We start from the raw sequence: 25742 nt of genomic DNA, 5'->3' as shown, positions 1-25742 counted from the left end.
GAGTTTACACCGAAAAGTGGTCCGATATTATTGTGAGCTAATACAGCCGCAACCGAACAGGGCACCACCATCTTGAAATGGCATAACTAAATATACTAAATATGCTACATAACTAACTAAATATGCATACAGGGCCTGGGAAGAGAGACAGCGAGATATCAAAGGGCAGAAATTCAGTCTTTTCAAGGGACTTATGAGTGTTTTAAGAATAATGGGAAAGAGGAGGTAGGCATCTTCTCAGGAAACTTTGGAACTGTTTGGGATATGAAAGGCGACCAAGTGCTGAATGGAGAAGTATCGAGCACTGCGCTGGATGCACTAGAGAACCTGCCTCTGGCAGATACGTGGTGGCTGTGTGGTCAGGAGGGAGGATTGAGGCCTCCTCTCCCCAATAATTGGGGAGGCCTCTGCACTAGGGTGATGTTAGCTAGCCAGGTGGATATTTACTCTGGAAAACAGCGCTCTAGGTCCCGCAGGTCTATTGCAAAAGAGTTGGTAGTTGGTGAGCCATGCCAACCATGGACCCCAAATGGGGGTTGCGCCCTTGGTGGGCTGGAGGTGGAATTTTCCTAAGTTTTAGGGTTTTTGCCCTCCCTCCTAGGCTGGATGGACAGGATTGTGTGTGGGACTCCTTGGAGTCCCAAAGGGGGGAAATATCCATCCATCCATCCATTTTCCAAACCGCTTATCCTACTGGGTCGCGGGGGGATCCGGATCCTATCCTGGAAGCAATGGGCATGAGGCAGGGAACAACCCAGAATGGAGGGCCAGCCCATCGCAGGGCACACTCACACACCATTCACTCACACATGCACACCTATGGGCAATTTAGCAAATCCAATTAGCCTCAGCATGTTTTTTGGACTGTGGGAGGAAACCGGAGTACCCGGAGGAAACCCCACGACGACATGGGGAGAACATGCAAACTCCACACACATGTGACCCAGGCGGAGACTCAAACCCGGGTCCCAGAGGTGTGAGGCAACAGTGCTAACCACTGCACCACCATGCCACCCCGGGGGGAAATATATGGAATATTATTTAGCACTTGACAGCTTAGAACATAATCACACCTTCTGTTAGCCTAAAAGTTTCTGTTAGCTACTTTATGTTAGCATTGAATGTATGAAAATCCACCTTTATTAGTGTTATATCTTATTTCTATGTTGAAGGACAAATAAATTATCAACCCTCTAGTTACACAATGTGCAACAGGCTGAAGCTGCCTAGGTTTACTACGGAAGGGAAGAGATTCGCCTGAGTTCTCCAGAGGTTCATGGCTGAGCATTATTAAAAAACCTAGTAGAGATGGTCGCACCACCATTATGTTCAGCCGAGGCACCAACCAGTAAAAGAGATAACTGACATACTTATTGTCTTGGGGTGTGGATCAAGGGAGAACAAAAATGATGAATAGTTTAAGGAACTATGAAATGGTGTATAATTGAAGAAGTGATGATGCTTAAGTGACAAGATATTGTTAAACAATAAGAACTTGCATAAAATTGGTGTAAAACAGTATTGGACACACTAAGTGTCCGGCCTTGGTTGTAACCTCATTGTTGCAATAAAGAGTGAATCTGGATCTACACAAGCAGCTTCTGACTTCTGATTTGGCGGGGAAGGAAAAACCACCACAACAATTTCATGTTTCACCTGAAAGCACCTGATCTCAAACATGTTTCTAAACAGACGCAGAAATTAATTATCAGTAGATCTGCTCTCTTATACCTTTATACCTAATTGCTACTGTACAAAATCAAATAGAAGGATTATAGCGTGTTTGCAGAAAAACAATGTCAGCAACAGATATTCTTATAAAAGCTAAAATGCCTGTTGTGTGTATAGTTTGCATAATGTATTATTTTGTTTAGAAACTCCAGTGTTTGCCCAGTCTGCTCTTCTCAGTCTGGCCTCAGTCCAAAACCACACCTACTGCAGCCAGAGAAGCATGAAGTGAGAGAAAACAAAACTAAATCATATCAGTTTTTATCGTAAAATGGCAGAAGCCAGTGTTGCAGTGGATCTGAACCAATTCAGCTGTCCAATCTGTCTGGATTTACTAAAGGATCCAGTGGCTATTCCCTGTGGGCATAGTTACTGTATGAGCTGCATAAAGAGCTGCTGGGATCAGGGGGATCGTCTTGGAGTTTACAGCTGCCCCCAGTGCAGACAGACCTTCACACCGAGACCAGTTCTGGGCAGAAACACCATACTGGCTGAAGTACTAGAGAACCTGAAGAAGACTGGACTACAAGCAGCTACTCCTGCTGACCATTTTGCTGGACCTGGAGATGTGGAGTGTGACGTCTGTACTGGGAGAAAATACAAAGCTGTCAAGTCCTGCCTGGTGTGTCTGGTCTCCTACTGTGAATCTCACCTCCAGCCTCACTATGAGTCTCCAGCTTTTAAGAAGCACAAGCTGACTGATGCCACTGGACATCTGCAGGACAAGCTCTGTTCCCACCATGACAAACCCCTGGAGGTCTACTGCCGTACCGACCAGCAGTGTATCTGTTATCTCTGTACGATGGATGAACACAGAGGACATGATACAGTCTCAGCTGCTGCAGGAAGGGCGGAGATACAGGTCAGGCAAGAAATACTCTTATATAAAAGTCAATTTTAAATAAATGGATTTTGTCTTGGGGCGGCATGATGGTGCAGTGGTTAGCACTGTTGCGTCACACCTCTGGGACTGAGGTTCGAGTCTCCACCTGGGTTACATGTGTGTGGAGTTTGCATGTTCTCCCCATGTCGTTGCGGGGTTTCCTCCGAGTACTCCGGTTTCCCCCCATAGTCCAAAAACATGCTGAAGCTAATTGGACTTGCTAAATTGCCCATAGGTAAACATGTGTGAGTGTGCCTTGCGATGGGCTGGCCCCCCGTCCTGGGTTGTTCCCTGCCCCGTGCCCATTGCTTCCGGGATAGGCTCCGGACCCCCTGCGACCCAGTAGGATAAGCGGTTTGGAAAATGGATGGATGGATTTTGTCTTATCATATGTTAGTATAATTGCTATGAAATACTCAGTACGAGTTAGGTTTCCCAAACTGAAAGTGCAATTAAAAAAATTCTGATTGAATTCCTACTGAAACTCTTTCAAACAGTGAATCATGCAGCTCAATATATAGAGCAAGTAAACAGGTTCAAGAATGGCTAAGATGTGTGAGCTATGAGGTTGTGGTGTGATTTTTGGTACTAATGCTGCATTCCATCCGAACTTGTAACTTGGAAATTCCAAGTTCCTAGTTGGAAATTTCAACTGGAACGCCTTCTGAAATCAGAGGAATCTACACAACCCTGACCTCAGAATCCAAGACGGCTGCATCCTTTATCAAAAGAAGTTAAAGCTGTAGTTTTATACTGTTAGCATTATAATTTATTTTTGGCTCATTAAATCAGTCGTACACACAGTACTGTCTAGCCTCTATCTGTAGATGTATTGCTATGGTGGTTTTGTGTGCAAAGTACAATGTAACGTGTTTTTATCAACAGATATTGTTTTACCAGGCTAAAACTAGTGCCCGTTTCAGAAAGCAGGATTTCTTACTTAGACAGCTTGTCAGGTTTAAGGTAGTCCGGGCTAAGCCTGTGTTCCTGTAATCAGAAGGTTGCCAGTCCCAGTCTCAGCACATCTGTGGGTCCTTGAGGAAGACCCCTAACCCCTGGGTGCCCCAATGGGTGGCAACAGTAAGTTGGGGGAGGCATAAAGACAATTTCCCCACAGGGATCAATAAACACATGATCATCAATCAACAAATCATTACTATATAACTGAATGAAGAAAAAAGGCCATTTAAACTAGGGGCACATTAGATGCAAGAAGTTATCTAGCTAAGGAAGAAATCATGCTTTTTGAAATATAATTGTTAGATTGTATTTCTTAATAATGTTGCAATTTTCATTTGACAGTTATTATATAATTTCACATCATGCAGATATGATTACTTAAATAATTATATTTCTTGTGAAACTATATTTCACAATAAAGTTCAACTTCTAACATTATAGACGTGCATTTTTATACTGCATCAACACAGTTTTTTTGCAGGATTGGCGCTCCGGCCACCGGGAAAAAACTCATACTGGTCCATTCAGACTGGTGTGGTGCTGAGGTGTCACCCACTGCATTACGTTTGTTGCGATAAGATAATATTTTGGCTTTTAATATTTTGACATAATAACTAGTCAAGCTCAAAATTTGTGAAAATGTTAACAAAGAGGTTCATTGTTTTGTCTGAAATGCTGAATTATATGTCTGACTTGGAACAAGTGAAGTAAAAGGAGCAAAGTAGTCAGGGCCGCAGTGGGACTGAATATCTAACCGGGAATTCAAGCCCCCAGACAGCCCAATATAAAACTACATAAACAATGACACTGTTATTATATGTTTCTATTCACACATCCATTTTCTAGGCTACTGAACACACATTCTTACCTACACACTTTAATTTTACCTTCATGTCATTTTTACCAGCACATTTCAATAATATTCCTGGTTTTCTTCCCTTAGTTGCCCATAGTGATGGCAAAACAAAGCTTTCTGAAGCAAGTGTGTCAAAAAATTATTCAGTACTCAAAGCTTTTGTAAATGGTGAACATTAGTGACACTAGGTGGGCAGATAAGTAAATAGCAGCTCATTTTGACTGAGTGTCGTGCATCAGATTATATACAAACAGGCAAACATCCAAGTGGTCTGTTGTGCTTTATGAACATGAATGTACTGGTTAAGTTGGGCTATGAAAATTCTTGTGGATTGGGCAACCATTGAATTAACTTAGGAAGGGATGCTTGTGTAACTTGAGGGGGCATTAAACTGCAGATCTTTGTTGAGCAGTATTTGTTGAACAGTGTGTTGGTTGCATTTTTTTATTTACAACTTCTCCTACTTTAGAGAATACCCTCTAATATGGAATGGAGGATGCTGGAGTGTATAAAACTGTATTGCAAGTTTAAATGAGTGTGGAAAGACAGCCATCTGCATATCCCAGAACTGCAAACGGTCTTCAGAACATAGAATATTTGGGTCACTGTGCTAGTGCTGAACCTCCACAGTAGCATCTGCTGTCGAACCCTTGACCCATCTGCTCTCCCCTCATCAGTGTTCAGAAGATCCTACAGACCTGGAACTAAAATGACAAAGCCTGAGTCATTATATACACTATGCATTTTGTACTATGTATTAATAATTATTTATCCTAATTCAGTTTAATTGAACATTATCATTAAAATGTGAAAGGTTGTAGTACCGGTGTGCATCGCAGTAGCAGATGAGGTTCCTGCAGGCTCTGGTTCTGGTGGCTGGATGCATGTTGGTGTGGATGGGTTCTTCTTTCTCTAGCAGTTGTACTGATTCTGAAGTAGGTCACGCAAACTTATGCTGCAGTGTGTGTGTGTTTCATTTTCAGTTTCCAGTCACATGGTTGAGTGCAGAACTAAGCTTCAGGTGACCATGGTTACATGTTTAGGGAGGAACGGAGGAAACTGAAGCTGTGCTTCACAATGTAGTGAATTGTTTTTCTTGGCACATAACTTGGAGCTTCAGTGTCAAGCTTAACATCACTAGCTGCCCCATTCCCTCTGTTAGTCTACGTGTCATTTTCTTAGCTGCTTTTTCCCTTGAGAGTTTTGACCCCTTGTTGTTCCTTTATTGTGTGTCTATCCAGTTTGGTTCAGTTTCCATAAATCCCTTTGTCATTGTCATAACCTGCTCGCACGATCCTCATGTGTGCCACGCCCCCTCATTATCCACGTGTGCTACCCCAATTGTGATCAGCTTTTTCTGTCAGTTTGATTTATCCTCTGTATTTAAGTCCACGTCTGAGTCCGTATACCCAGATCTGTCATTAACACGTGTCCCCTCTGCTGCTCATCTGTCCCAGATAAACCCCGTTCTTTGGATTTCTGTCTGCTCGACTCGTCTTTCTCCCTGTCCTGCCTGCTAGCCGAATAGCGGTTATCAGTCATTGTGCTTTTAAGTGGATTGTCACCTTGTTTCCTTACTGCGCCCCAACAAGCACATGCACAAATGTATGATCTGTGCAAATTCTGAAACATCTTTAATAAATCCCATTTTACACATTTTCTTTTCTGAATTTGCATGGGACATCAGTGATGTACACTATGACATGATTTCCATATGAATGGGTCTCAACAGTCCAAAATTAAACCAACTTCCCAGCAAATTCAGAGTTTTTAGTGTCGCAGGAGAAAAGATGCATTATTGTTGTTCACAGTGCAGTTTACTACACAGTGGCCCATTCTCAACTGACATGCGATCTGACATCAATCAAAGAGGACGTCAGTTGAGTAACCAGTCCTGCAATGCAGCCCAGGACACATTCGCCTTCACATTGCTATAAGAATGTGGTCATATGCGGCCCAAACCACCTTCCAATGTGGTTTCAGTGATCGGATCTCAATGCATCTTCAATGTGTCCTGGGTGTCTTCACACCTGTAATTAGCGCTGTCCACTTCTGATTGGATCACCCAGGATGCATGTTAATACCAGGTGGAAACAGGATCAAAGGGTCTATGTCCAGTTTATCCTACTTACGGTCAATAAATCATTTACGAATATCCCTGCATCCATCCATCTCCTAACCAGTAATCCAGGTCAGGATCATGGGGAGCACCTGGATCCTTTCCCAGGCAGCATAGGGCCCTTGACTGGGATCCACCCTGGGCAGGTTAATTAATGAATCTGATCTCAGCTAATGAAACAAACTTGTTTTGTCATCTTGTTTCCTATCTGTAGAAACAAATGGGTGAAACACAGAGGGAATTTCAGCAGAGAATTCAGAAGAGAGAGAAGGAGCTGAAAGAGGTTGTGGACTCATTGACAGTGAGTATGAACCTGAAGAGAAGATAACAGCTGGCTTGTGATCATATTAAATCTTCTGTCAGATTCAACAGATTGCAGATTTATAGACTTATGGGTATTAATCAAGTTAATGCTGCTGTGGGTTATTCTGGGTCAATGATTCAATGGGGCAAAGTTGCTAGACAACAGAGTTTAAACAAGTGTTGCGGCAGTAGTTCTTTATTTATTTAGAAAAATACCACAAAGGCCCATTTGAGAAAAATGCAGCTTTTCACAACTCAGCATAATGCAAATAAACACTGCAAAAAGTCACCTATTAAACTGAGACCTAATGGTGACAAGCAACCTGCCCCATACAGCCACCAGTCTCTGCCAAATCCCTGCAGCTGACAGTGTATAAGCTTAATGAGTGATCATTTCCGATGAGTGCTGGGTGCGTTTCAGTAACTGTGGCATCCAGCATGGTGACGCTCCAAACCCCAGCCTTATGCTGTTTTTATATCTCCTGTCAGGTCACATCTCTATTGTACAATGAGGCTCTCTGGAGTCTCAAAAGGGGCCAATTGTAATTTACCATCCTCTGTTCTCTGTGTCACCAACAGAGCTTAGCACAGTCAGCAGTGGAGGACAGCGAGAGGATCTTCACTGAGATGATCTGCTCCATTGAGAGAAGACGCTCTGAGGTGACGAAGCTGATCAGAGATCAGGAGAAGACTGTAGTGAGCCAGACTGAAGGAGACATAAAGAGACTGAAGCAGGAGATTGGTGAACTGAAGAGGAGACACTCTGAGCTGGAGCAGCTTTCACACACAGAGGATCACATCCATTTCCTCCAGGTAACAGAACAGCTACTTTGGCAATAAGAAAACCAGAGCATTCAAATGGATGCATGTTCTCATTTGTATTTCAGCTAGTCTGTCATTGGTCAGATGTTAATGGTCCTGTTAATTAGATGCCATACGCATTTGTTTTGATGAAGCTGTTTAATCAGAATGTGTGTCTGTAGAGGTACCAGGGTCTTCCTGTCAGCCCTGAAGCTGGATTTGGACCCAGAATCTCCGTCAGTCCACGCTGCTCTTTTGAGAATATGAGGAAGGTGGTTTCTGAGCTGAAGGATCAACTGGAGAATGTTTGCGAAAAGAAAATGGCAGAGATCCATCATACAGGTTGATAAATAAAAACATTTTTCAGTCTGTTCTTGTTATTATACACCATGCAGAGAGAGTGTGCAGTACAGTCAGCCTCACGTTGGTGTGACCAAGTCAGTTTCTGTTTCCAATAAGACTAAATCTTTATGAAAACCTGTGAGCTCTAAATTCTACAGGCTGCAAAACCCAGATCACAGGAATTATGTTTATTCTACATTACAGAATCCAAAAAAATCTGTATTATGTGTAACTTACGTAAATTTACAGCTTGTTAAAATGCCTGTTATTTTCCCTCATAATGATAATATCCTACTGCTGGTGTCTCCACAGTGAGTGACGTCCGTCTCCCACTAGTAAATTCCTTTTACTCACATCCCTGTTTCTCTCTGTCTCCTTCTAGTTACCAAAGACACCGTCCTACCAGTATTAGTGTCCACGACCAGATCAGAATTCTTACAATGTGAGTATATTCACACACACGCTTCTCTCTCCCTGTATGAGGTGGAGTGTGTTTTATTGTGTTTTATTGTGTTTCATTGTGTTTCATTGTGTTTTATTGTGTTTTATTGCATTTCATTTCCTTCTGCTAGTGGAGCTTCTCTTTCTCTCTCCCGCTGCCTCCTGGTCTTTCACATTTACCTGACCTGTTTTTGTCAGTAACCTTTGAATCCAGTTGCAATGCAAAGCAAGGCAAGTTTATTTAGGGTGTTTTTCCACTGCACCAGGTACGGTACTTTTGATACTTTCCCTTTTCCATTGACTATGGGTCGAATACCAGTACCATAAGTCTTAGTACCCAAAGTACCCTTTCTTTTTTGGCACCTCGGAACTTTGGGGTGGGACTTGCAAATGCATTCGTTGTCGATTTAAACGAATTTTAAAAAACCTAAAAGCCCAAAAAACCCCCCAAAAAAATAGTTAACTAAAAAGGAGTTACATTGCAGAAGCGGTGTTGGGGATTCTACCCCCTGATGCTGGTGTGATATGATCGACCACTGGAGGGCTCCGGTCAGAGAGCACTGAGTTGTTAGGCAGAGTTAAGTACTTCACTACGGAGTGGGTTACAATCGCACATACAAGATGGAGCACTCAAGGGACAGGATCGCGACGTGGACTGAACTGAAGACAGAATTCTCTTTAATAAACATAAACAGAACAAAGAAAATTGAGGCATAAGGCACTATTACAATACATTCAGCACTGAAGCACAAATCACTATAATTAGAACTACTGAGTATCTACACGAACAGTCGATATCCATTAACTTAGGGTAGAGATGGCCTTACGCCGCCATCGGAGTGGGGCGACTTCTCCAAGAGCCGAGTGAGGTCTGCACTGATTTGCAGACATTAGGATAATAACTAGATCGTCCGCCGTTAAATTTCTGGCAGGTAAGTGGCAAGGGCAGCATCATAGAGGCGAAAAAAGGCAAAGGAACGGGCGGAAGAACAGAGCTAGGCAGCCATCGGCAACGAGCGTCACGTGACTCTCAATTGGCAGTTTTGAAAATACATTATAGGTAGATATTAGGAGGTTGTGGGTTGCTGGTTTTGGGCTGCTTTCATAATGTTCTGCAGCAGCGGACTGTACGGGGAAAAAGAAATGTATTATTATAAATGGTGGATCTTCATACTGAGTAATATTTAATCGCTCGGCAAAGGAAAGGAAAGTGAGTCCGTCTAACTGACCTCATTGTGTTTAACTGTGGCTTTAAAATGTTGAATATTTCAGTGTGATAAGGGTGCAAAATACTGGTTTATTTCTTTGAGATACAGTATCCTGGGATTTCAAATATTGGGTTAGTGTCAGCTTCCGTTGGGCGGATTTTAAGACGACATTGGGCTGGACCTTCGGGCACTGTACTGATGCCTCATTTCCACCAACATGGAGCCGATACTGGGCTGGTTCTCACTTCATGCCTTACCAGAATTTGCCTGTGTTTCCACCGGTTTCAAAAATGAACGTAGGCAGAAGTGAGAGTAAAGGATCATATGTATTCCATCATGTTGGATTTATTTTTATTTGTTAGGACAACAAATCCAGATGCCCTATTAATTTATATCGTATTGTTGAGAAAATCCAGAAGATTTTGAACTGTTGTTTACAAATAGATCTATCGGTCAAAGGCAGAATACTGCTCACCAAAGCTGAGGGCATCTCTCCCCTCACATACTGTATGTGGCCCAGTCACTTTCTATAGATGACCCTGTGTGTAGGATAGATTATGCTTTTAAACTTTGCATGGAAGAAGAAAACCCATTACTTAAAGAAATCTGTTATTCTTAATTTTTATTACAAAGAAGGATTTAACTGTTTAAACTTTTACTCTAAACAATACTTTGAAAAATAAGTTGGATTAAGCGATGCTTGGATGATCTAACTTCAATATAGAACCTAATTACTCATCATATCTTCTCAATGATGGTGGTCTTACTTTTTATTGCATTGTAATGTTAAGATTGCCAAACTTCCTATCAGATTATCAGATTTCAAACAACAAACCATTCTTTCATGGAAGTTCATCCATAAACACAATTTCTTGCCATATTGTTCGAATAATGGTTTTGTTTAAGAACAAATAGTTGTTTTATTAAAGGTGGTTCAGAAATGGTATTTTACTTGTAAGACAGTTATTTAATGAGCAAGTCCTACCATATAATTACTCAGAGTTTCTCCCAAATTCCAAACACCCATAAGTCCAAAACAATTTGCAACAGTTTTTCATGCAGTTCCACCTGGACTTTTTGTTAACCAATAAGATAAAAGAAATTTCATTCAAACTTATTAATAAGTACTATCCAGTTAAGTGGTTTCTACTGACAATTTGAAGAGAGTTTGATAACAAATGCTCATTTTGCAGTCAGTACCCAGAAACCATATCACATCTATTCTGGAAATGTAACTTTACAAATAACTTTTGGAAAGACTTAAACACATGCAGAGGGAATACTGTCCTGCCCAATTTTAAGCTTTTTTTTTAGATATATTATTTTAGGTTGCCACTGTTCCAACACTGCAAAGAAAATTTTATTTTTTCATTATTAATTTGATGCTATTTGTCAGCAAATTTTATATACATAAATGTAAACACATTCACACATAACAGTTTTAAAAAGGAATTTGAACTCTATTTTCCCTCTCAGTGTCTTTCCCTGTGCTATTCATTCTTTTCCTTTCCTTCGTTGTCATTCTTTCTTTTCTCATCTTCTCTTTTCTTCCGCTTTCAACTAGTAAAAAACTATATGAACAATTTCATGATGCATTGCCTATATTGTTGTATTTTATCGTGTTTTGACGTACAATATTCAATAAAGTACAATCGCAGCCTCCACAGTGAGTTGCTAATTTTGTAGCCCTGCTGCAGCATCTCTATACAGACACTCCTCACTTAACCACCGAGTTCCAATCCTACGACTAGGTCCTAAAGCTAATCCAGAGTCTTTTTTCATTATTGCTGGAGACTTCAATCAGGCAAATCTGAAGCCAGTTTTCCACAAATTCTTCCAACATGTGAACTTCCCAGCTAGAGGGAGAATCTGTCTGGACAATGTTCACACAAACGTTTGTGAGGCCTACAAGGCCCTTCCCCCCCCCCCCCCCCCCCCACCTCGGCTACTCAGACCATGTCACTGTGTTCATGGTTCCTGCGTATAAATCCCTGCTGAAGCACAACAAACCAGTCAGTAAGAGTGTGGCCAGCTGGTGCCGTCTCAGCTCTCCAAGGCTGCTTTGGATCTACTGACTGGGACATTTTTAAGGAGGCTGCTATAAATGGTGACGCCATCAACCTGGAGGAGTATATAAACTCTGTGATCGATGACCACGACAGCTGACCAAAAGCCCTCGGTGACGAGGGAAGTGCTCACACAGCTAAGAATCAGAAATGCAGCTTTCAGATATAAAGACAAGGCTGCCCTCAGGACGCCCACAGACAACCTGTCCCGAGCTATGAGGATAGCCAATCAGGTACATGTGCAGAGCATCAATGAACACTTTAAATGCACCAAAGACACACGCCGCATATGACAGGACATTCAGCCAATCACGATCTACAAGCCCAACCCACACATCAGTGGCGGTGATGTTTCCCTTCCAGAAGGAGCCGACACCTCCCCCCACTACCCAGGCACTCTGTCTGTCCACAGCTGATGTGAGGAGTCCTCTATCCAGAGTCAACCCACACAAGGCTGCAGGACCTGACAACATACCTGGCTGTGTGCTGAGAGAATGCACTGACCACCTGGCTGGTGTCCTCACAGACATTTTAAACACCTCTTTAAACCACTCGTCTGTCCCAGCATGCTTCATATCAACCACCATCATCCCAGTGCTGTAGAAGCCGTCAGTGACTAGCCTGAATGACTACTGCCCCATAGCACTCAGGTCAATCATCATGAAGGGCTTCGAAAGGCTGGTCATGGCAGTAATACATAAAGACCAATCTTCCTACCTCTCTAGATTTGCATACCAGTTCAATAGGTCTACTGGGGACATCACCTTTCCCTTACACATTTGCATAAGAGAATCACATATGTTAAAATGTTATTCATGGACTTCAATATGTCCCTCAAAGGCTGATTGTGGAACTGAGAGAATACGCTAGGAACACCACTCTCTGCAACTGGATCTTGGATTTCCTGACAGAGAAGCCTCAGTCAGTACGTATGGGCTGCAGCACCTCCTACACCATCACGATGAGCACCGGAGCTCCGCAAGGCTGTGTGCTTAGTCCTCTGCTCCTCACCTTGCTGATCCAGGTCTGCACAGCCACGCACAACACCAACCACATCATCAAGTTTGCGGATGATATGACTGTGGTGGGACTGATAAGCAGAGATGATGAATCAGCATACAGAGAAGAGGTGGAAAGGCTGTCCACAAGTTGCAGAGACAACGATCTATCTCTCAACGTTGAGATGGCAAAGGAGATAATTGTGGGCTTCAGAAGGACACATCCTGCCCACACCCCACTCAGCATCAACGGTACTGCTGTGGAGATTGTAAGGAGAACCAAGTTCCTCGGTGTGGACATATCTGTGGAACTTACATAGACAAAAAACACCACCTCCTTATTCAAGAAAGTCCAGCAAAGACTAAACTTCCTGAGGCGGCTGAAATAAGCAAACCTTCCCCTCCCATCCTCACCATGTTCTATAGAGGCACCATCGGCATTGTTCTGACTAACTGCATCACCATCTGGTGTGGCAGCTGCAACAAATCTGACCACAAGTGCCTGCAGAGAGTAGTGAAGACAGCAGAGAACATTATGGGATGCCTCTCCCTTCCCTACAAGCCGCTTTTTGTAAACGCAGTGTCCGCAAGGCCTGCAGCATTGTGCAGAACCCATCACATCCCTCACATGGTCATTCCACACTCCAGCCACCTGAGAGAAGATACTGCAGCATCAGAGCCGGGTCTGCCAGGCTGCGTGGCAGTTTTTACCCCCAGGCTGTCAGGCTCCTCAACACCATGCTGCCCCCCAGGATCCCTCACTCTGCCTCATCACTGCCTCAACCCCCCCTTACCTTACAACTAAAGGCCACAGACTGACCCTTAAGCGCTGCACTGCACTTAACACTTTGTCACTCTGACATGGGGGCAATAATAAGAATCCCCATTATTCTCTGTCTGCCCCATTATTCTGCTTCTACTCCTGTTTTCAGCTGTTAGAAATTTTAGACAAGTTACTGCTGTTACTACTATTACCATACATTGTTTTACACTGTTTTGAACTCATGCTGTTACAGTGTGCATGATGGTGAATTTCATCTCTCTGTATACTTATATATGGTGCAGATGACAATAAAGTTCACTTTGATTTAGAATTTGATCTCGGGGTCTTGATCACGTTGCAACAATTTGGACGAAGAGGGAACTGAGCTGGAAGGCAAAGCTTTGAATTTACCAGTTAATCTACGTTCCTACCCTCACCTATGGTCATGAGCTCTGGGTAATGACCGAAAAAATGAGACTGTGAATACAAGCAGCAGAATTGAGTTTCCTCAGCAGGGTGTCTGGGCTCAGCCTTAGAGAGGGTGAGGAGCTCAGACATCCGGGATCAAAGTAGAGCCGCTGCTACTCCGCATTGAAAGGAGTCAGCTGATGGTTCGGACATCTATGTAGGATGCCTTCTGGACGGCTCACTGAGGAGGTGTTTCAGGGCATGTCTAACCGGGAGGAGGCCCCGGAGCAGACCCTGAGATTATATATTATATATACCCTGAGAGATTATATATAATATATACTACATTATAGATTATATATATTATTAGATTAGATAGTGTTTGGAATATATTATTAGGCAAACAGGTCGGTATCAGGGCAAACTAGGGGTTTTAATTTGGGAACTGGGAGCAGGGAACATCAGATGCAGAAAGACCACAATGACGGACAAGGGGAACAGGTAAGATCAGGACTTAAATAGGACGTGACTAATCAAAATGTACCCAGCTGTGTCTGCTTAATCGGGGAAGCACACGTGGGTAAGCAGGGGGCGTGGCACACACGAGGAGCGGACGAGCCGGGCATGACAATACTTTTGCTAGGAAAGGTCTGACTATAAACTCCTTATTACAAATAAATTAATAACTACATATGTTTTAATAGAAAGCTAATAACTTGCACCGTAAAATATAAAACACTTTCGTCCACCTCACATTGCTGAATATATAGTTTTTATAGCCGTTAATGCAGAACAGAAAGTGATCAGAATGATAAGTTTAGCTCATATGCACTGTTCAGCACAAATACAGACACCAGAATTACAGTACACATACAGACATCAATATTAGACGGATTTACCAGTTTTGCTCCAGTTTCATTTTTGATTTGGTCACTCGGAGGCCTCTGCTGACAGACAGACAGGTAGCGCAAGTGGCACGTTGAGGGGCTGTCAGCTGTTCGCAGTCAGTGCATGGGACAGTCAATCATTCACAAAAAGCATAATTTTGACCAGGGCATGTAAGTGGAGCTCATCGCTCACGGAGCTGTACACTCCTCCAGCTCCCCCCACTCACTGCCGCTTCACTCATTATGGCCCCCCCCGGGTCAATTTTAATCCCGCTCCAAGGAAATCGCTCACCACTGTCTCCAAAAACGAAAACAATCTGCATCATATTTTAATTTTAGCTTAAACTTTAGCCTGGCATCAAAATAAATGACCAGTCAAATCTACATTCAAGTAGAAATAGTTTATTTCTGGGTCAGTCATGCTTCAGACATTGGGTGTGAGCTGGTCTGATACAGCAGATGGAGCAAGTGATGAGGTAACGCTAATTTTGGATAGTAAGTGGACCCATTTTATGTTAAAACGGCCTCCTATCTACTCGTCAGCAGATATCCACAATACAATAGTAGATATCTGCAATTGCATTGTTCCTAGTCATAATTCTAGCTGTTGATATCTGCTATTGCATTTTTACTAGTCATAAAATGAATTGTGGATATATATAATGACATTTTTACTATTCACAATGCATTTTTGGATATTCAAAATTACATTTTTATATATATATTTGGAAAGTTTTTTTCCCTTTTGGATATCTGAAATTAAAATTATGACTAGTAACAATTGGATTGTAGATATCTGAAATGGGAGTTTCTTCTAGTAAGAATTCAATTGCTGATATCCAGAACGAACATTCTGGATATTTGAAATATAACTCTGGAAATCTGAAATTCAAAACCTAATAGACATGAATAGGAAAAGTGATGTAATCTCTCCTAGGAAGAATGTCATTGTGGATATTTGAAATGCTCTTTTTGACTAGGAAGAATTGAATCTGCAATACATGAAATGTTAAAACGATGAAATGTGAAAACCGCCAGTTATACTTTGTAAATATTTAAAGATAACTGTTCTGCCAGTTTAAATAAACCTGTGATTCTACCCTCCAACAAATGGACTGTGCTGAAAACAACATCACAGTCACGTTTGACATGTAATACATACGTTGCCTATATGTAATAAAAACGTAGGACTCACATAGCTGAACGTAGAGACCATGTGACTACAACGTACAGGGCACATACTGCATACGTATAGCCCCTACATCAAAAGGGGTGTGTATGTTTATGCCAACCAATAGCATAGATGCATTAAAGGTACAGACATCTTAAGAGGTTCAAATTGGCTGCATTAACGTGTAGTTAAGATGTGTTAAGATGTCCTATGCTTAAAAGGTAAATAATGAACAGGTTAAGATGTAATTTGTTTGACGTGTTGATACAAGAACAACACCAAATTTATTTTTGTATAGCGCATTATCACAACATTACATTGTCTCAAAGCGCTTTACAGCATCCTCACCCAAAGCCCCCAGTGAGTAAGCCATAGGCGACAGTGGCAAGGAAAAACTCCCCAGAAGGAAGAAACCTTGGGAGGGACCAGACTCAAAGGGGGAGCCCATCCTCCAGGGGCCGGCAGGGAGAGTCAAATAGAGAGATGGTTAAGTGCCAGAGATGGGGAAGCGCCAAGTCACATTGTCCCAATCATAAGATTTGGGAAATAACTGGAGAGCAAGGAAGATGACAAGCCAATGCCGATTCCGAGTCTTCTTCCAATCGCCAGGCAACCAGAGGTGAGGCAGCGGGTCATACATGGAAGATGACACAGGCAGAACGGCGAGCTGGATGCAGGGACGTCACTGGTGGTGGCGACGTCACATGTAGTAGGGTGTGCTGGACATCTTGATAGATTGAGGTCTCCAGGCATCACCCCCCAGGAGGAGTAGGGGAAATAAAATGTACAATTAGGCATAGTAGAGGAGGCTATTGGCAGTGCTAAAAGCTAGGTGAGTGCAATATGAAGTGCAATCTGCAAGCTCCGGCAGATATGGCTATGGCAGCATCAGTAGGAGAGAGAGGCAAGTGGGAATGCAGGCATGGGGAGTCCCTGAAATGTCAGCACTCCAGTTCCACAAGAGATTGTGAAGCTAGAGTGACAGCACTGACAATCCATTTTATCCAAAGCCAATGGCACCGATCCCCACCCAGCTCTACACCTCACACTACGGGTCTGACTGGGAGTGAGGAGTTAGCTAGGGCTAGAACTAGTGTCCCTATACGCTAAACTAAACAGGTGTGTTTTCAGTCTAGACTTCAATATTGAGAGTGACCCTGAAACCGGCACATCTGGTGGAAGACCATTCCACAGCTGAGGAGCTCTGAAGGAGAAAACTCTGCAGCCTGCCGTAGCTTTTTCTACCTTAGGCACTAACAGGTATCCCATGGCTTGAGAGTGAAGCAAGCGTGGAGGGTTGTATGTGGTCAGCAGATCACTAAGGTATTCTGGTGCATGGCCATTTAGTTCTTTATAAGTTAATAGCAGTATTTTATAGTCAATTCGAGACTTAACTGGCAGCCAATGAAGAGAGGATAAGACCGGTGTAATATGATCAAATTTTTTAGTGCTTGTTAGAACTCTGGCTGCAGCATTCTGTACCATCTGAAGTTTATGCAAGGATCCAGACGGGCAACCCGATAGGAGGGCATTACAGTAATCCAGTCTGGAACTTACAAAGGCATGTATTAGTTTTTCTGCATCATTAAGTAACAGCATCTTATGAAGCTTGGCTATGTTCTGTAGATGATAAAGTAATACTTCTTATGTGAGCATCAAAGCATAGATCTGAATCGACAAGAACGCTAAGATTTCTAACCACCATGTTAGGTTGTGTAGGAAGGCTACCAACGTTGAGGTGGTGAAACTTATTTCTAGCAGCCTTGGGACCAATTACCAGAACTTCTGTTTTTTCTGTGTTTAACATAAGGAAATTTTTTGCCATCCAGCACCGGATATCTAATAGACAGTCTTCTAACCGAGATAGCAGTGATGTATCATCAGGGTTAGCCGATATGTACAACTATGTATCATCTGCATAAAAATGAAACCCAATACCATGATTTCTAATAATGTTACCAAGAGGTAGCATGTATAGGGTAAACAGTAGCGGGCCCAGGTCTGATCCCTGTGGGACACCATATTCAACTTTTGTGGCCCTGGATGATTCATTGTTCACATGGACATACTGATAGCGATCAGACAAATATGAGCGGAACCAAGAAAGTGCTGTCCCTGTAATGCCAACTACACCTTCTAACTGGTCCAAGAGGATATTATGGTCCACAGTATCGAACGCTGCAGTTAAATCTAGCAATACCAACAGAGATACACAGCCACGGTCAGAAGCCACAAGTAAATCATTCATTACTTTGTCTAGAGCAGTTTCTGTGCTATGGTTTGGTCTAAAGCCAGACTGATGTAATTCATTTGTATTATTTTTTGTAGGAAAGAGGACAACTGACGAACTACAACCTTTTCCATGATCTTTGAAATTAAAGGAAGATTTGAGATAGGTCCAGAGGTGGGTAGAGTAGCCAAAAATTGTACTCAAGTAAGAGTATAGTTACTTTAGAATAATATGACAAAAGTAAAAGTACTCATCCAAATAATTACTTGAGTAAGAGTAAGAAAGTACTTAGTGAAAAAACTACTCAAGTATTGAGTAACTTATTGAGTAACTTTTGATTTATTGTTTCAGAGCATGAATGTAGTCAAATAGACAGAAACAAAATAGCAATGCAAATTCTTTAATTAAAACAATAATAAATAACGTTTTCACAAAATGACAAAATATTAACAAACATAAATTAAGGCAAATTCAACCACAGGAAATGCTAATAACATCGTAACAATAACAACAGGCTCAGCAGGCAGAGATTATACGGAGGAACAGGCTGTGCATTGTGTGTGTTGCTGAAAATTCGTGTTCTGCCCCAAAGAATCACTCAGTGAAGTGACTGTTAAGCTTCAACAGCAGTGGGCTCTCAAGGTTCTTCCAGTGAAGCTGTGATCTTTTAGCCGTGAACAGGAGTCCTGCATGACTAAAGAGTCTCTCACAGGCTGCAGATGCTGGAAGACTGGTGTTGACTTTGGTGTTGAGTGAGAGGTTCTTGATTTGAGGAAAGAAATGTAAGATATCCATACCTCCATTCGTTGAACATGAAAGGTACCGCTCCAGTTCTCCTGTTTCTGATTTTCCTGCCCTCATGAATGCAAAAAAGTCATCTTCATCAGACGGGCTGCTATTTGTGTGGGCATCATCATCCAACTCAAAGTCAGTTTCCAGGTGATTTTTGATGTAGTCAAAGCCTGTGGTACAATAAATTGTTTCCAAAAGAATTAGGTGCACAAGAATTAGATTCATATCCACTCACTGGCCACTTCATTAGGGATACCTGTACAGTATAATGCAATACACTACATAGGGTCTGTCATGAATTCTATTTTAACAAAGCTCACAATTTTCCTGTTTTTGTTGACACCGTCAAAAGGTAACAATTTTACTTTATTACTATTATTATTATTATTATTATTGAAGTCTGTCTATAGTGGGTGTTGTTGTTGTACTGGAGTACTGTATGTTGACTGGTGTTTCTAATATTCTGGCCCTCTCAGGTGGCCGAAATATTAGAAACATCTCAAAACAATAGTCCATTTAAACACTACTGCAAATTACTGTACAACCTCAACAATAAACATGGTCATCTGCCAGAATCTATGGCAGAGCTGTTGTAATGGATCAAATTAGATTATACAAGTGGACCTAATGAAGTGGCTGGTAAGTGTATGTCAAGGTCTACGGATTCACATTTAAATTGATACATAAGTATATTTACCAGCTTTTAAGATGCTCTCTTCAGTGGTCCAGGAGGTCCTGAACTTTGGTAGGAGTATAGCTGCAGCAATCAGCTCAGTTTCTTTCAACATCTCCCCAAAACGTTTCTGGATACCATCCTGCAGCATGTCAATGAGTGGTCTACACACTTTGCAAGTTGGCTCCAACTTCTTCAGCTTGTCCTGCAACTGGTGAAGTGTTGGTAGCAGGAAGCCCATATGCACAGATGTTTCCCCTTGGAGGATGTTAAGGGCCATGGCAACAGGCTTCATTACAGCAGCGTACTCAGCCAAAAATCCCATTTCCGCTGGATTGAGCCTATAAAAGATCCATGTTAAATAAAAAAATAAATACAAAATAAAAATAAGTTAAACTATTTCAATCAAATCAACTACAATTATCACACAACCATGTAAAGAACACTAAATCATGTTGCAATATATTAAACTTAAGACAGGAGGATTCACCGACATTAATCAGCAATGCTGACATCCATTTCATTACTCTTTAACAAACAAATGCTATACATACATTGCGGATTGCCTTTTCTCCTTGCTCCTTCTGAATGCGCACAACCCTTTCTACAGCGAGGAACAGGGAGGTCCAACGGGTCTGATTGGGTTTCAGGAACTGCAGTTTGCATTCACGTTGCACTGTTTCAAATGCCGTGGTTGACCTGCTGGTTTTATTCCACAGAGCATTGCATTTTGCAAAAGCAGACCGAGACAGCCTCTTGTATGTTTCGCTTGCAGCTCCTGCAGCAGTGGTGTCAACGGTTGATATGAGATTGAGGAGATGGCATGCACACTTTTGGTGCTTTGGAAGTTGGTACTCCAGGCCAGTGTCATCATCCAAAATAGGGGACACATCCTGATACTCCACCTCTAACTCACTTTCATCTTCTGACACATCATCAACCGTGGAGTCTCGCTCCTCCTGTCCATCAGTAACCTTGTCCTCTTTCTCCTCCACACTATATATTCGAAAGGCCTTCAGGAAGTTTGAGCCACTGTCTGTTGTTGTCCTGGTTACTTTCTCCCTGATGTGGTATTCAGAATGGATTTCTTCTAATGCTGCTGCAAGGACATCAAACGTGTGTGAGCCTTTGACGCGTCTACAAGCCAGTGCAGCGGAGTGCCTCTCTAGAGAGTTGTGGTCTATCCAGTGACAGGTGACACCTAAGTAACTACGTTGTCTGGCAGTCCAGCAGTCCGTTGTGGTAGCAACATGGTTAACAGTGCTGAAATTTTTGATGATTATGTTCTTCATGTCCTTTGCAGATTCCTGTATTCTACAGCATAACGTTTTCCTTGTCATTACTGTACACTGAGGTTGCAAGGTTTCTAACATTGACTTGAAGGATGGTGTCTCAACCACAGAAAATGGTTGGTTAGCTTCACATACAAAACTTAGCACAAGGTTGTCAAGCTTTGCTTGTGTTACCTGCTGTAAAGGGACAGCGAAGGAATTTATGATCTTCACATTCTTTTTAGGAGGTTCGTCAGAAGAGGAGGATTTTCGCTTTCTGTGGGACTCTGTGTACCTCTTCAGTTTGTTGGGGTGAACCCTCTGTTGACAGAAAAAATATCTGGGCTACAGGGAATTTATCCATTCAGACAGACTCATCACCACACCACACCATGACGGTGGGAAATTCAATGAGATATTTGAAAAAAACATGCCCAGTGCCTAACAGAAAAAAGATTTTCTTTATTATAAATTGTTTTATTCACTGAACTTCACTTTAGTTTCTCTCCACCACGGTGACTGTGCTTTGCTATTCACTAGTGTGTGTGTGTGTGTGTGTGTGTGTGTGTATGTGTGTCTGTCTGTGAGGCTGCAGTGTGATAAATTACTCAAAAGCAATGTACATTTGACAGTTATTTATGACGTTATTACGTTATAAAATCCACAGCCAAAACACATATACTACAACATACCGCAACGTGCTTCCTCAAGTTCGAAGTCGAGTTCTTGTAGGCTGAAATGTCGACACGCTTAGACAGACACGTAAGACAGTGCATGACATAGCTGTTCTGTTTTATAATCTGTAATGAAAACATTGATCGAATGTGAGGCCAGGGGTGTTCTGCTTCTTCTGGTGCAAAATCACATGCCGTTGTTTATGCCATTGTTTTCTCCTTTCAGTTACTGCTCTGTGTGGCGCCGCGTAAATTTTGTGTGGTCATGTGACTGTATGGCTCCATTTGATTGGTGAAACTGAGTGACGCATTGTTATTAGCTACATTTGATTGGCGAAAAAGAATCATGTGACAGAACCCTTGGACTAGTATGACAAAAAAATCACCTGTGTAGTGAATAACAGATTATTAAAATGAAAGTAGCGAGTAGCATATGTCTTAGAATAACGGAGTAAAAGTACTGTTTCTTCTTGAAATTTCTTACTCAAGTAAGAGTAAAAGTATCATGCATTAAAACTACTCTTACAAGTACAATTTTTCCAAAAAGTTACTTAAGTAAATGTAACGGAGTAAATGTAACGCGTTACTACCCACCTCTGGATAGGTCTATAGTTTCCTAATACACTGGGTTCAAGATTTGGTTTCTTTAGGACGGGTCTGATAACAGCCATTTTAAAAGGTTTTGGAACATATCCAAGCCTAAGAGAAGAGTTTAACACATTTAACACGGTAGTGCCAATCTGTGGTGCAACTTCCTTGGAGAATTTTGTAGGAATTGGGTCTACAAGGCTAGTAGAGGATTTACAAGAGAAAATTAAGCTAAAAAGTTCTGAGTGTGTAATAGGAGTGAATGATTCAAAGGTCTCATTATTGGTAGGCATAAGACTAGCAGGAGGCTGGCAGCTGTAAGTAGGTAAAGGTGTGCACTGGATAGTCTGTCTAATTGTAGTTATCTTACCATTAAAAAATTGTAAGAAAGTCATCACTCTTAAGAGCTTGCAAGATTTGCAAGTTTAATGAGGAATTCTGTGTTATCCTAGCCACGGAATCAAATAGGAGTTTAGGTTTTGTTCATGTCTATTAATCTGGAGAGATACACAGACCGAGCAGTTACTAGTGCTTGTCTGTATTTAGAGAGGCTCTCTTTCCAGGCAGATTTGAAAACTTCCAGTTTAGTTGAGCGCCATTTTCGCTCTAGCTTGCGTGATGCCTGTTTGAGTTCACGTGTATTATCAGAGTACCAGGGGGCAGGTTTGTTATTGCTATGCTTTATCCTCTTAAGTGGAGCCACAAGATCTGGAGTGCTGCGAAGGGATTTTTCCATGTTTGAAGTTGCCTGTTCAAGTTCATTTGCACATGATGATTCAGATGTAAGGCTGAAGGACTGTGGAAGTTGTTTCATAAATGTTGTAGTTAGTGCGTTAATAGAACGTCTGATTCTATACTTTGGAGTGGTGGTCAACGGGAGGCTATACTGGATTTCAAATGTTAAGTAATGATCTGAGAGCAGAGGACATAATAGACACATGTTCCACCAGGATGCCATGACTAATGATCAAATCAAGGGCATGGTTACAAACATGAGTAGGCCCGACTACATTCTGACATACACCTACCGAGTCAAGAATAGCTGCAAACGCTATTTTTAAAGGATCACTATCCTTCTCCATATGAATGTTAAAATCACCCACAATAACGGCTTTGTCAGTACTGACCACCAGGTTTGTTAAAAAATCAGCAAATTCCTTAAGAAAATCACTGTACGGCCCAGGCGGTCTATACACAATAACCATGGTGATTTGGGGTGACGAACTAGAAAGAGATGAGCCAGCAAGGCTAAGAACAAGAGTTTCAAATGTGCTGAAACTCACACCACATTTCTCAGACACTCCTAAGTTGGACTGAAAAAATGCAGCAACCCCACCACCTTTGCGATTTGGTCGAGGGTTATGCTTATAACTGTATTCCGCTGGAGTAGATTCATTTAGTGCCATGAATTCATCCGGTTTAAGCCAGGTCTCAGTAAGGCACAGGGCACCAAGACTAAAATCAGTAATTATTTCATTTATTAATAGTGCTTTAGGAGCCAGTGATCTTATATTCAGAAGTCCAAGTTTAAGTTTAAATATTGCATCACAGCTGTTTTCTAGTAATGGATTCATTGTGATTTTAATTAAGTTATTATGGTACACGTCAAAGTAGACGTTAAGTCCCAAATGACCTTCCGTATTCCAAAGTGGTTTGAAAAAAGTTCATATTGTGATGTAAAGACAAACTCACTTTTAGTGGTAATTTTTATCATATAATATTATGGTTAACATGCTATTTGTAATTTTATTTACCAGTAATTAAACCTATTAGTTTAACACGCGCATCATTTTGGCGCATCTTCCCGCCGGCGTCGCGCGGCGTCCGACATTTCCTGAGGTATTTCACATACTTGAATTCCTGCTTCGTTTTTATATTTTATGTATCGTACAGAATAATAGCTTTCAGGCTAAAGTGCAGTTGGGTGCCCAGCGAGTCTCTCAGCACGGCGTGTCTCACAGCACAGGGGGCAGCCGGAGCGCCGCAGACTCGGGCGGCTACATGAGTATATTGGGAATAAAATGTGTGTATTGGAGCGAGTTCTGTGTTAGTGAGTGTGTGAGGTGTGACAGTGATAATGATGGAGATGCTGGGCTTCGTCATGGGATTAATCGCTCTTCCTCTTGTCTACAGACTCCTGCCAGTTGATGTTGGACTTCAACACAGTAAACAGAGAACTGTCTCTGTCAGAGGGGAACAGGAAGGTGACACTGGGGGCAAAGCAGCCATATCCTGATCATCCAGACAGATTTGACTTCTGGAGCCAAGTTTTGTGTAGAGAGAGTCTGACTGGTCGCTGTTACTGGGAGGCTGAGTGGAGTGGAGATGTAGCCCTGATAGGAGTGACTTATAAAGGAATCGGGAGGAAAGGACACAGTGCTGACTGTCTGCTTGGAGCCAATGACAAGTCATGGATGCTGAGCTGCTCTCCTGACAGTTACTCTGTCTGGCACAATAATAAACGGACTGTCATACCCATAAAGCCCTCAGACTCCCGCAGAGTAGGAGTGTATCTGAACCAGGCGGCTGGTACTCTGTCCTTCTACAGAGTCTCCTCTGATGGACTGACCCCCCTGTACAGCTTCACCTCCTCATTCACTGAACCCCTCTGTCCAGGGTTTGGGGTTTATCCAAACTCCATCGTGTTGCTGTGCATGCTGGGATAGTTCACTGTGTGCTGGAGGAATCATTTTTTACCTTATCAGAGTGTCACATGTCTTTCGGCAACTGGAGGGTTGCAGGTTCGAGCCTTGGTTCCTTCTGACTCCATCAGAGTGTCCTTGAGCAAGACACTGAACCCCAAATTGCTCCCGGTGAGCAGGTTGGAGCCTTGCATGGCAGCCAACACCACCGGTGTATGAATGTGCGTGTGGATGCGTGAATGTGAGGCATAAAATGTAAAGCGCTTTGAGTACTCGTAGGAGTAGAAAAGCGCTATATAAATGCAGTCCATTTACCATTTAATCAGTATAACCCTTTGTACTCTGTCTGAAGTGTGACGTATGTTGGACAGAAATAAATGTTTTGTTCAGTTTGCCAAACTCATGCAAAATGTTTTTCTCTGACTTTAGTTCTATATTGTCTGTGAATGTTTGCACCAAAACTGCCAAAACAAATTCATCGTATGGCAGTTGTACTATTAAAGTGAATTCTGATTCTGAATAAAATAAAATGTAATGAAATGTAAGCCTGGGGAGGGGGGGTTTCCCCCTCCTCGGCATATGTACGTTTTATATATTTCTGTCTGTATCTTGTATTTCCTACCTGTACACCGACAATAAAGGCTTTCTATTTTATCATATTAATGTCCTGGTTCCTGGGGCGTCAGAAGCATTTTGAATGTGGGTGGGGGGGACACAGTGGCGTAAAACTAATATTTTATGTTAAATGTGGGGGGTCCAGACGAATAATTATGAAATGTGAGGGGCAGTAACGGCCCTAGCCCATGAGGTGCCCTAGGCGAGCATCAACGCCGGCGCCCTCCGTCCCAAGCATAGGGAAACTGGCTGGCAAGTCGGCGTCCCCTAAGAAGTTTAAACATATTTTAATTTAAGCATTTAATTTAAACATAACTGAAATT

General features: G+C 42.2%; 1 protein-coding gene across 2 annotated transcripts; it reads left to right on the top strand.

Moving 5' to 3' along the window:
- Positions 1 to 1946: 1946 nt before the first annotated feature.
- LOC125740333 (tripartite motif-containing protein 16-like) lies at positions 1947 to 25463 on the top strand. Of its 2 annotated transcripts, none has more exons than XM_049011312.1 (6): positions 1947 to 2590; positions 6761 to 6847; positions 7429 to 7662; positions 7833 to 7992; positions 8375 to 8434; positions 24296 to 25463. In XM_049011312.1, the coding sequence occupies exons 1-6, from the start codon at positions 2000 to 2002 to the stop codon at positions 24826 to 24828; spliced, it is 1665 nt and encodes a 554-aa protein (XP_048867269.1). In that variant the 5' UTR covers positions 1947 to 1999; the 3' UTR covers positions 24829 to 25463. The 2 variants fall into 2 exon arrangements, with proteins under 2 accessions (XP_048867269.1, XP_048867270.1); XM_049011313.1 differs by lacking the exon at positions 24296 to 25463 and adding an exon at positions 12120 to 13799.
- The last annotated feature ends 279 nt before the right edge of the window (positions 25464 to 25742 follow it).

Source organism: Brienomyrus brachyistius, chromosome 4, assembly GCF_023856365.1.
Source record: "Brienomyrus brachyistius isolate T26 chromosome 4, BBRACH_0.4, whole genome shotgun sequence".
Classification (NCBI taxonomy): domain Eukaryota; kingdom Metazoa; phylum Chordata; class Actinopteri; order Osteoglossiformes; family Mormyridae; genus Brienomyrus; species Brienomyrus brachyistius.
This window is presented reverse-complemented; position numbering and strand designations above follow the sequence as displayed.

Bases quoted from the DNA above. Each gene is read 5' to 3' on its own strand.
- LOC125740333 (XM_049011312.1), top strand. From the start codon at position 2,000: ATGGCAGAAGCCAGTGTTGCAGTGGATCTGAACCAATTCAGCTGTCCA. The intron at 2,591-6,760 runs GTCAGGCAAGAA...TCCTATCTGTAG, and splicing joins CAGGAAGGGCGGAGATACAG to AAACAAATGGGTGAAACACA. The intron at 7,663-7,832 runs GTAACAGAACAG...GTGTGTCTGTAG, and splicing joins ATCACATCCATTTCCTCCAG to AGGTACCAGGGTCTTCCTGT.